Source organism: Podarcis tiliguerta (genome assembly GCF_965153285.1).
Source record: "Podarcis tiliguerta genome assembly, chromosome: Z".
NCBI classification, from domain to species: domain Eukaryota; kingdom Metazoa; phylum Chordata; class Lepidosauria; order Squamata; family Lacertidae; genus Podarcis; species Podarcis tiliguerta.
The window spans coordinates 34,970,497-34,983,099 of record NC_139553.1 but is presented as its reverse complement, the minus strand read 5'-3'; the positions used below and the strand labels follow the sequence as shown (position 1 = coordinate 34,983,099).

The 12,603-nt window shown below is 38.4% G+C and overlaps 1 protein-coding gene across 1 annotated transcript in view; it reads left to right on the top strand.

The window, feature by feature from the left end:
* DIAPH2 (diaphanous related formin 2) overlaps nt 1-12,603 on the top strand; it is a 334,973-nt gene that overhangs the window by 11,899 nt on the left and 310,471 nt on the right. The window contains exons 2-4 of the mRNA XM_083422248.1: nt 7,675-7,707; nt 9,602-9,778; nt 11,340-11,444. Coding sequence (XP_083278374.1) covers nt 7,675-7,707; nt 9,602-9,778; nt 11,340-11,444 — 315 coding nt within the window. The remainder of the gene's footprint in view (nt 1-7,674; nt 7,708-9,601; nt 9,779-11,339; nt 11,445-12,603) is intronic.

Below are 12,603 nucleotides of genomic sequence, written 5' to 3'. Positions count from 1 at the left end.
TATAAACAGAGTAAGAGATAGTCGTTCAGAACAGTTTGCAGAACTCCACCAGCTTTGGATCCTTGTTACTTCTCTAACTGGTGTAAATTAAACCAATGAACAATAATTTAAGTACAGATGTAGCATAGGAAAATAGTGAGTTTTATGCAGACTTCACTGAGCAAAGTATAAATATATGTTGATACTATGCTGTCAGTAATGAATTCATGAGAGTTGGCTTCCATGTTGGCACAAATTATGACCAAATTCTTCCATATATTGTTGGTTCTGTTTGCTGTAGCTGGCATTAGCTAGACAGCATATTGGAACAACCACAACAAACATTTCAGAATATAAATAAGTTTAAGTATCCATTGGAATGAATGTGTGTGTAGATTCCATCAAAGCATATTAAAAATATTTGCCTGTAACATTTTTGAACACAAACCAACATGTGTCTATATTGTAGAAGGTTACTTAATCTGAGTCATTTTGAGAATTGCAGAGACTGAAACACGGGAAATTGCAGATTTTTCAGTATGGATAGTAATTTATGTCAAGAGGCTCTTTGTGTGGATTCGGTGCCTCCCCACCCAAATGGCTCCACAAACCACACCAAGTTTACCAACTTTACAAAGAAACATAGGCAGCAAATACTTTCAGAGCATGTCAGGGCCCAGACTTTCTATATAGTACACTCATATGCATGCACATTCAGAAGTATGTATTATTGAATTCAGTGAGACTTCAAGGTAAGTGTAGGATTATAGTCTTAAACGATCATGTAAGAGTCATAAATGGGAACAGCAAAGAATCTTGGGGCTGCAGTCTATTATATTTTAGTATTCCTGAAATAGGGTTTTTCTTTAGTTTGGAACCATATCAATGAGCATGAAAGTGATCAGGAGTTCGTTTCATGCCATGAAAACGAACCTCAAAATTACAGGATGAGTGAAGGAATTAGGCTGCCTTTTAAACAAGGCAGGACTGGATTAGGCCTCCCAGCCAGATCTTTATTTTCCCTTACTCCCAAGGGCTTGGTTTGACAAGTGGGCAGTGCCAGCTACCTGTCTGGCACCTCATGTCACAGTAATGTCAGGCTGTCCATTTTTGATCACATGGTTTGAAATCATACCTTGCAGGTAAAGGGACAGCTTTAAGGGTTGCCAATTTTGCTTAACATAGAGTTTGCCTTAAAAAAATAATAATTGGTTTTTAGACAAATACACATACAATGACCATTAAACACTTATCCAGCAGTGTTTCTAATAGTGTTTGTTCTACCCATTGTCTCTACAAATACACTTGCATATTCAACATTCAAACATATTACTTAATGTATCCCCTCCACTGAGAATATTGAGCGATTGGTATAACAACGTTTTGATTTGGGTCATTAACATCATTTGCATTTTTCACAGCTGCTACCTATTGGGTCAGCATTTTCACTGACATCCATCACAAGTCTAGGGTCTCTTTCCTGGTTAGTTACTACAAGTTCAGATCTTATAAACATATATATGCATTAGTTTACATATGCTAACACTGAATCGTATTTGCCATTTTAATATTTGCCTCTTCCTTCCTTTTTTGATTTCCTTGTTGTTCAAAGGTCCAGTGACTTCCATTGGCAATTTCCTGCATCTAATGCATGTAAATACCTTGTTATTGTTGGCCTTTTTGTTTTTAGTGATGTGCTCCTCAAATTGTTTTTTATTCCTTATTTCCTGCTTGTGTTTCTTTTGCCAGAGTTTGTGTTCCTTTTCCTCCTTATTTGAACAAGATTTCTATTTTCTGAAGAAAATCTTGTTTCTGTTGGCTTTATTGATACTGTTCATTGAACATGTTGGCATTCTCTTGACTGGTGGTGCCTTTTCTGAATTTCTACTGTTGTGGTTTTGAATTACCCCCTGGGATTCTGAAAACAGCTATTATGTTGTGGAGGATGACTGAAGCCAGTGGGTTGGTTTTGTGTGTGAAAGTATTCTTACATGGGATTGTATTTTAGCATATGATCTCCTATCTGCATTCTGAAGTAATACTGTCCAAGGAAGAGGTCATAGGCTTTTTGTGAAGCTTTAGGTTTGGCTTAGAAGCTTTGGAAATCCTATGTTTGGATCAAATGGACGAATCCTTTCTTTTGGGACCCTGTGAGTTCTAGCATATCTGCTAGCAAGGGACAGATTTTCATCCCCTACAGTAGATGGACACTGGGCATACTTTTTAGACAACTGATCACTACAAGTACTTATATTTCCCAGGAGTTGGGTCTATAGTCACATCTGGCATATGGAAATGTTTTGAATTTTAGATTGTGCTGTTTGTGAAAGGTAACAAAACTTTAACTTAGTGTATATTCGGACAACTATCGTATTGTTTTGTGTTCTCCAGTTCTTTGAGTAGTGAGAAGTTCCATGGGCAGCACCACTTGGATTATTTATACACAAGTAGAACATAGGGGTAGTCAAGTAGTATATCTGCTTTTGTATACTACATTTTTGGAGAGTTTTGCATTCTACCCCCAGGGCATTCTGACTCTGCCCCCCAAATGGTTTTGTGAAACACACACACCTTACACTCACCCCCTTTCCTTAGCTTCCACATTATCTTGGCCTCTTCCATTCAAAATGCTCAAATATCTCTAGCTATGTTCTGATCATTAGCTTTCCTTTAGAACATCTGCTAGTCATTCTAGTCACCTAACAAGCAACTTGCCTCACAAGTATGGCCAGAGCATGCATTATTTATTTATTTATTTATTTATTTTAAATTTATATATCACACCCTTCCTCCTGGAAAACTCCAGAGCAGCATCCACCATAAAAATATACCCAAATTATGTGTCTGAATAGGCCCATCCAACCAGAAAAGATTTCAGCAGGCAGCTAAAGGAGAACAGTCTTATCTGTCTTATTTGATGTTCTCATCATCAAAATGATAATTTGGGTGCTTCTTTCAATTGTAGCATCTGCATGTGATGAGGTTATCCTCATGGGAATAGACTTGTTGGTGGTTGGTAGTAGTACAAAATAGTGTACTGTTACACATATGCAAAATAAGTTTAAAATAACACAATAATTCTTAATTGTCTTTCTGTGAAATTAAGCACCTCAAAATGTACAAATATATTAAGTAACTTATTACTTAATTAATTTATATGCTAAGATCAGTTCCAAGTGTAAATTCAACTACTTTTAAATTAGGACTTTGAAACATGCATTGAACCATCTTTGCTATAAGAACATTAGTGTTAGATGCAACTAAATGCATAGCATTGTGTGCTGCTCTGTAGGTGGTGTAACATTTGATCAGAATTTGGATGATTGCTGCCTCAGGTGGAAGATGTCAGGGGACAGCAACAATTTCTCCTAGGTCTGGAGTTTGGATGTTTTTGAAATTAGACTATATGTTCTTGCCTTCTGTGTGAGATACATCTAACGTGGGCCCAGTAATTTGTTTATTAGAGCGAACGTGCCTTGCTGTATACCTAGGAAAACCACAGCCATCACTTCAAACTAGTTACAAACCTATGCTTCAGCTAGAAGGTTTAATTAGACCATTTGCTGTCCTGCCAATTACATGCTTAGTGGTTAAGCAAAGTATACGCTCTTGGTGCTTTGTATACCATTGCGTGCTCCCACTTTCTTGTCCTTGTGGTTTTCCTCCTCTTTAGAAGCTGTGGGTGTGGTTCAGAAATGCTGCCCTAATCTTCCTGCTCTTGCACTTTCCTCATCAAATGTTTCACTGTTGTTAGTTCTGTGGAGACTCCTAGTGGTCAGTTGAAGTTAATTCCATGTGGTAGAGCTGCTTGCCACTGAATTTAATATGTTAAACTAAGCTTTTTTAAAATTATTTTTTAAATGAAGCTGTTGTATACTTGGATGGGTTTACTGGTGCTGTAGCTTTAATAGTATTTTTAGTAGATTCATTTGTCTAATAGTTGCAAGCTATGTAGTGTACTTAATGCATGCTACAGAATTTGAAATTTAGCAAAGCATTTTCTTTAAATAATAATGGAGAGCCCGAAGGACAATGTAAACTTGAACATAGTCTTCCTTTTCTCCTCTGCTTCCACCAGAGAGTTCAAAATTGGGGTGTGGGTATGAAGGGGATGGCTGGCTTGTGAAAAGCGCTGTGTGAGACACAGAGAAGGGAATATCTTCCAGGATAAGAGGCTAGTAGAAGAAACGGAAGCTCCCAGGTGAGAGCTGGGAGGATCCACCCTCTTCTGTGTGAGACAAGGGTTAAGATCTACTTTTGAGAGAGGGCTTTGTATTTTTCTTTCTCTTTTCCTTTTTTATTTTTATTTATAGTAGGTTTTTTTTAATTGTACAGTGGTACCTCTACTCACGTTCACCTTCAGTTCTGTATCCTTTGGGATATGTGCACAGCAAACCAGAAAGTATTTTTCTGGGTTTCATGATGCGCAGAAGCGCACTGCACACATGCGCAGAAGCGGCGGCACCGGATACGCACACCCCGGGATCCAAGTGGAGCTCCAGAACGGATCCCGTGTGCAACCGGAGGTACCAGTGTATTGTATGATGAAAAGCTTCAATAAAAATATGCCAAAATTGGGGTGCAGGTGATTTTTGTGTGGCGGTTTTTAGAGTTTTTTTCAAAGTGGACAGTGTTGAAATAATGCAGTTGCTTTTTGGTTATTAAGGATGTACTCTTTATAGCAGCCTTCCCTAGTTAGCAGGGCCAGTGGTCAGGAATGATGTGAGTTGTAGTCCAACAACATCTGGGGACCCAAGGTTGGGACTGGCTGCCTTAGAGAAATGAATTACAATAGGCAAACTATTCCTGCCTATATAAATATTCAGTTTTCTGAATAGTTTGGGATCATACGTTTTTCAGAAACTTTGTAGTCTTGTCAGTAAGATGAATTTTAGTCCCAAGTTCCTCATATCAATTCTGCCATTACAGGAAGATTAGAGTTCAGACTGTTAATGGAGCTAAACATCAGTAAAAGATATACTTCAGGGACACTAACTGCAATAATTGACTGGTAACAGCTTGACATGTATACTTTCACATGGTATCATTGATTGAACACTAAAGACTTGTTTTGTCATTGGATAAGTTATTTGGTCATTGTTAAAAATAAGGAAACACAAGTTGTAATAGCTTTGGTCCTTGTTTGCAATAGACCTAAAAGTGAAGTATCAATATTTTTACACTTTAAATTAGTGCATAAAGCAGATTAAAACCAGTTGCTTAAATGAACAACATCTCCAACATAATTTACTTGGCAGTAACAAGCAAAATTTAGTGAAATGTGTCTATTGGTGAGTATACTTAGGATAATTAGAATACAGCATGAGTTCCATAGTTAGATCTAAACTGTTACATGAAAAAGTAGTGTTGAGTGTATGTGTATGTAATGAATTTTGAGTTCAGGGCTATAATGTGGGAGAGAAGAATCTAATTCCAAAATGTGTCAATCCTTATATACTTTAGTGTGTCTGTAAGAGAGAGAGAACCAGGTAAAACAATACTAAGTGAACTCAGGTACCTCATATAATAAACCTAGTATATTACACTTGATGTTAGCCAAAAGGCCAATACGTTTTATCCAGAATAACGCTGTAAAAAAAAAGGTCCCTTTCCTTTCCTGCCCCAACCTGGTCACAGTGATCCATGTGATGGTCACCTCCAGGCTTGACTACTGTAATTCTGCCCTTGAAGCTGTCCCAGAAACTCCAGTGGGTGCAGAATGCTGCAGCGAGGCACCTCACGGGGTCTCTGCCATGGGAGCTTATTCACCCAGTGCTTTTCCAGCTGCACTGGCTCCCGGTGGAGTACAGGGTCAGATTTAAGGTACTGGTTTTGACCTTTAAAGCCCTTCACGCCTTAGGACCCTCGTACCTACGGGACCACCTCTCCCGGTATTCCCCACTGAGGACCTTAAGGTCCATAAATAGCAACACCCTAGAGGTCCCGGGCCCTAAGAAAGTCAGATTAGCCTCAACCAGAGCCAGGGACTTTTCAACACTGGCTCTGGCCTGGTGGAACACTCTGTCTCATGAGACCAGGGCCCTGCAGGATCTGATTTCTTTCTGCAGGGCCTGTAAGACAGAGCTGTTCTGCCTGGTCTTTGGCTTGGAATAAATTTGACTCCCTCCCCCTCTTTCTTTCTTTTTTCCTTTCTCCTCCTGTGATAGAATTCCTATTTGGGGACTTCCCTGGCTTTTTTCTGGCCCATGTAGGACCAGTTTGGATAGTTAGCCTTGGTGAAGACTTGACATTTTCACCCCCCAAAAAGTTTTTGATTTGAGTTTCCATTGAAATGAGGCTGCGTTTTAATGTATTTTAATCTTGTTTTTTAAGTTGTATCTCAATCAGTTTGTTTTTATATCGGGTGTTAGCTGCCCTGAGCCCGGTGTTGGCTGGGGAGGGCAGGGTATAAATAAAATTTATTATTATGTAGTGGTACCTCGGGTTACATGCACTTCAGGTTACATACGCTTCAGGTTACAGATTCCGCTAACCCAGAAATAGTACCTCGGGTTAAGAACTTTGCTTCAGGATGAGAACAGAAATCATGCTCCGGTGGCGCGGCAGCAGCGGGAGCCCGCATTAACTAAAGTGGTGTTTCAGGTTAAGAACAGTATCAGCTTAAGAACGGACCTCCGGAACGAATTAAGTACTCTGGTTCACCAGAAGCAGCTTAATCATGCTGGCCACATGACCCGGAAGCTGTACGCTGGCTCCCTCAGCCAATAAAGCGAGATGAGCACCGCAACCCCAGAGTCGGCCACGACTGGACCTAATGGTCAGGGGTCCCTTTACCTTTACCACTGTATTAAGATAATGTCCATGTTTCTATTAGCACTATAAGGGGACAATAACTTGATCCACAGTTGCCTTGAGCCATTTTATTTCTGTGATAAATCATTGGAAGTATAAGTATAAAGAGTGCTACATCATATTTTGAGGGACTGTACATTTGGTATGTCCTGTACTAAGTAAAGTGTGTAAGATTCTGCTCATGCCTCACAAGCTGATTTTCTCTTAAGGCAAATCTCTGGGCCATTCTTCAAACAATAAAATAAGGTTTTACCAGGAAATGAAAGCCTTCTGATGAGGATAGGAAAAGCTTCACACAGCTCATAATATCATCTTCTTTCTCACTGTCAACCAACCCAGCCAGAAAGCTCCTTAGACAAACCTATAACAAGGACTGGCTAGAATATTGTCCTTGTCTTTGTCACTAGTATCATATAGTTCAGAGGTTTTCTTCAAAGTTTTTGAACAAAGCTTTGTTTGGTGACTAAAAAGATGTGAACCACAGTGCTGCCTAAGCAGTTTATTTATTTAGTCAAAGACTGTCCTGTATTGTATATAAATATTTTGCTGTGTGTTCAGTCCAATGTAATGTTGTATTAGATGCTATTTATTTTTCTCTGTTAACACCCAACACCCAATTTCTCTTTGTTTTGACAATGATACAGTAAAGTACCAAAACGAGGTTCAAGTGATATGGTATATTAGTAACATACAGTCAAAATAAAATTTGGTAGTGCTGGCTTTAAATGCGTTATACCTGGTATGAAAGCATTTTGTGAGAAAATAATGAAAAAAGCTTTAGAAACAAGTAAAAAACAAGCTTCGGGAACTTCATGTTAATTTCAAAAGGTATGTTGGGTAATATACTGTTTTCTTTTCTTCTTTTTTTTAAAAATTAACTAGAATCTTCAGATAAAAACTTTGGCAGATGATATGGTAAGAGTCTTATGTGCTGGGTTTGTGTCTCTTTCTAGTGCATGCTGCTTCTGCTGCATAAGAGTAATTATGACCAGTGGGACATGAATATTGTGAAGTGTTCCACCATGTAAGGAAAGACTGAGGAAGCTGTTTTCCTTTACATGTTGGACTCCTGACTCCCATCAGCTCCAGTCAGCATTACCAGTGTCTAGGGATTAAGGGGGTTGTGTTCCAGCAACACCTGAAGGGCCATAGGTTCACTGTTCTTGCTATAAGGGAACAAACTTTGGAAAAGCTATCTCTTGCCTATTTGGTTTTAAATAACTATTTTCCCTGATACTTTCCTGCTTTTAATCCTTTCAACCCTGATGCTGTCAAAGACTTTCAGATGTAGATGTGAATACTGTCTCTCTCATTAGTAATATGACATTTGGCACCCTGTAACACTTCAGAGCAGTGGTGGCTAATCATTTTGGCAAGTGCATTACAAGTCAAGTCCAGAGTTGAGGTAGCATTTACCTCTCTATCCCTTGATGTGGTATTTGCATCTAACTTATAGCCTGCTAAGGTGCCTGTAGTCTTGCCTGACTGTAGCCTTTCTGTTGGTATATGAGCTCTATAGCTCCTATCAAAATGTGCCACAAACCCCTGCTGTCTAAATCACTCATGATATATTTGCCACAGGTAACATCCATTATAATGAATACTTAATAAGTGTTATTAAAGTATGCTAAAGAACACATCCATTATAATGGATATTACAAATTATTGTATTCTTTGAAGAAATAGACTACCACTGTAATTTTGCATTTTATGTGCATGGAGAACAAGGGTGGAAAGCATTTCCCGTAGAGCTCCAATATTACCCATCTCTCACATAACTGGGTTGTATCAAGTTAATTCATTTTAAGCAAAACTTTGTCCCATGCTTCCTGTAAGACCATCCAGTAGGAGAAGTAGTGGCTGTTGAATATGCAAGCTTGCATGCAGTACTTGCACAGAGAAGAAATCTACTAAACCATTTTACTGACAATTCTGTGCTGCTTAACGTTCCCTTCAGCTAATGCTTGTAAAAGATCTTGAAGCAATATAACAGCTAACTTGTTTGTCTGATGAATCCTAAAAAAGAGACTGTACTTAAACCTAGAGTGACTTTTAAGATGTTTTGATCCAAGCCTATCATGAACATAATTAAGTAATCCATGGCTCTGTAATTTTGGATATATCCAGTTCAGCCGTCCTCTGGTTTGTAGTTGAGAACTGGATATTACCTGAAGACTTTGAATGCTTACCTATATAAATAGAGCTGTATACATTACAAATCTGTGAACACAAGCATAGAGTTTAGTTTTGGAAACTCATCCTTACATGGTGATTTCTAGCATGAAAGGCTGCGGGGAAAATACGGTTCAAAAAGGATGAGTAATATCTTCTGAAATCCCACTCAGATCCAGATTTTCCCGATTACTGTAGTAGCAAAATACTTTTATACAAAATGAGCATATTTTCTCCACTTGTCTGACTTAACAGATTTAGATTTCACTTTTTCTTAAACCAAATTCTGAGCTATTTTGAGCTATCTTGGTTGAGAATTTTGAGACTCAGAACTTAAAAGACTACACATTGCCCTGTTTCTAGGCAAGTGATGCTATGCACCACATTATTTGGACTATAATTGCATCTGATTTAAATACACAAATTGTACATTATATTCTGTAGAGAAATATTGCATTTTAAAGGGGAGTACACCCCATGATTAGGCAAAGCAAAGCTCTGAAGTACAGTCTCAGAATTGTAGCTGTATGGCTTAATTATCTTCAGCATGATTATTAATTTTAGCATGCAAAGTGGAAGTAAATGATTTTCTCTTATATGTTACCCCTAATAGAAAGTATTTGTGTTCTTTCTGCAGCGTGACAGAATAACCAGTTTTAGGAAATCGGGCGTCAAAAAGGAGAAACTTCTCATTCAGCACCCCATTGACTCCCAGGCTTCTATAAATGAATTGCCAGTGGCTCAGCCACTATTTGATGAACGTTCAATGAATTTATCAGAAAAAGAAGTTATGGATTTGTTTGAAAAAATGATGGTAAGCTTTTTGCTTGACAAGCATGTGTTTGTATTGTGAACAATACATAAAATTAGACTTCTGTGTTATCAGTTGTCGTAACTCTGTTATTGAGCTTCTGAGCAAAACGGTTAATCCTTGCTCCAAGACCAATGAAGACACTAATTAAATAGTGAATGAGAAGGAGATAGATTAGTGTGTGAATATTCCAACATACATTTTAATTTGATTGTCTTGGATAGGGGACTGAAAGACACGTTTCAGTTGCCATGGGGATGTTACCCCAAAATTGTTGGGGGTTTTTTTTGAGATAAATCAGTGGCTAGGAGTTGTAGTGTGGTGGAGATGCCTAATGAATGAACAGTATATGCAGATTATGGTTAGGAAAACTATTGTCATCATAGAGAGACAATTCTCAGTGTCTATCTCAAGGTCATTGCTTGCTTCCTTACCTGGAATGTTATCATGGAAGGATGTTTGTATCTGGCCTGGTTTACATGAAACATTTTAAAATAGTTAAAATAAGCTGTGTTTTAATGTGAATGTGCTGATGCACACTGATGAAACCATGGGACCTTCTCTGCTCCTGATACAGTGGTGCCCCGCAAGATGAATGCCTCGCAAGACGGAAAACCCGCTAGACGAAAGGGTTTTCCGTTTTGGAGGTGCTTCGCAAAACGAATTTGCTATGGGCTTGCTTCGCAAGACGAAAATGTCTTGCGATTCCTGGGGTTTTTTTTTCCGCTCCTCACCCCCTTTTTCTAAGGCACTAAGCTGCTAATAGCCTTTTAGCAGCTAATCCGCTAATCCCTTAAGACTTTAATAGCCGCTAATAGCTGCTAAACCGCTAATAGCGCTAAACCGCTAATCCGCTAATGGGCTTGCTTCGCAAGATGAAAAAACCGCTAGATGAAGAGACTCACGGAACGGATTCTTTTCGTCTTGCGAGGCACCACTGTATTTTGTTGCCAGGGAGGGAACAGACCAGAATTAAGGTTGTTACTGCATTTGAACATGGGCTTGTGGTTTCTTTTTTCTCCACATAAGTGGTAAGTCAATTTTTTAAAAATTGCTTACTATTTGTGGTCTTTTTGAGAAACTAAATATAAGTTTGGGTTTCCACATAACAAACCAGACTCTAACCTGTTTCCTCATAGGTGCACCAAGGGAGGAGTGAAATGGCAAAAATTCCAGCTGTGTGCACCAGGGCACTGCAAGCTCACATTAAAACATAGTTTATTTTGGTTTCCTGAGATGAGTGTATTCGGTCAATAGCTCTTGAGAGAAGAGTTATACCCCAAATTATTACTTGGGCAGTTAACTGCACCACTGTACTTGTTGCATTCTGTTGCTTAGCATTTAACGTGTGTGTATATGAGCATGCTGGAAATTGTGCATTAATGTTGCTCATATAAACAAATAGCTTAGGATGATGATGTGAAATAGCCTGTCTAGAGTAAACTAGTCATCCCTCCTTTCTCTTTAAACATAGAGCAATTCTTAGCATCTGTACTCATGAAGATTAACTGAAACTATGAAATATTAATCCAATCCTGGCAATGTTATGATTATTTACTTACAGGAAGACATGAACCTGAATGAAGAACGAAAAGCTCCTTTACGGAATAAGGACTTGACCACAAAACGTGAGATGGTTGTCCAGTACATTTCTGCAACTGCCAAATCTGTAAGTAGGAAGTCTCCCACCCTCAAAGATAGGTCAGACTAATACTCTTAACATCATCTGCAGTTTCAACTCAAATCTTCAGATTTCTGCTTCAGTTTATCCTTCCTAGAGTGCTTACAAAGCTTTCTTCATAAAATCCTTTAAAATGCCTTCAACGATGGATAAAAGCCTTAATTAGAATGTATTACATATTTCACAACTGCTTGGTAATCTAAAACATGATGCTGTCTTTACTGTAAACCATTAAGTATCCTAAATCCACTGCTCCAGAATAATCATTAGGGCTTTTCTCAGTATCTCTTACACAGTAAATGCCACAAATGTGGGAGATGCTGATAGTAATTTGAAAACAAGGTGTAAAAGTATCCTAATTTCAAACCATGTTCTTTGGTACTGGCTGACTGTCCTAGTTTCTGTAGTTTCTGGCTCTCAAATTGATTCATTCAAAGGGCAGTCCCATATACAGCCTATTAGGACAGCTTCACTAAATTATTTGATGTAGCAAGGAACTACTGTGAAAAATGATTTTTGCTTGCATTATTATTGTTGTTGTTACTATTAATTAATTAAATTTATATACCACCCTTTATCCAAGGATCACAGAGCAGTTTACAGTATAAAAACACAAACATGATAACATAACAAACAACACAATAACTGCCTCCCTGCACTCATATACATACATAAAGGGTTCTTTGAAACCTAACCAGTGATTCTAATTGCAGAAGTAGTGGGAAATAATAAACACCTGGTGATAATAAAACATCACTTTTGTGACCTAGATTGAGGTTGTTGAATTCTAGTTTGCAGCTTTCCTTCCTGTGAAATAACCCGTTGCTTTTCATGGGACAATATGTATAGTTTGTTAGGTAATCTGCTCTTCTAGGCTTTGAAATGGGCACAGTGTCACATTCCCAGTCTGAAAGGGACAGTTTAAGTGTCTTCATAAGAACATCATATTTGTATGTTCAATGAATGTTAACTTTCAATGAGCATACAAAGAACTCTTAATTTTTTTTAAGGTGAAGTCTTATGATGCTGAAGTTCTCCGTTAATGGACATGTGAGGAAGCATTTCCCCCCACTACGTATATTTCCCTGCTGATGTCAGTCTTAGAGCTAGCGGAGCAACAGTGGACCAGATTGTTTTCACATACCCA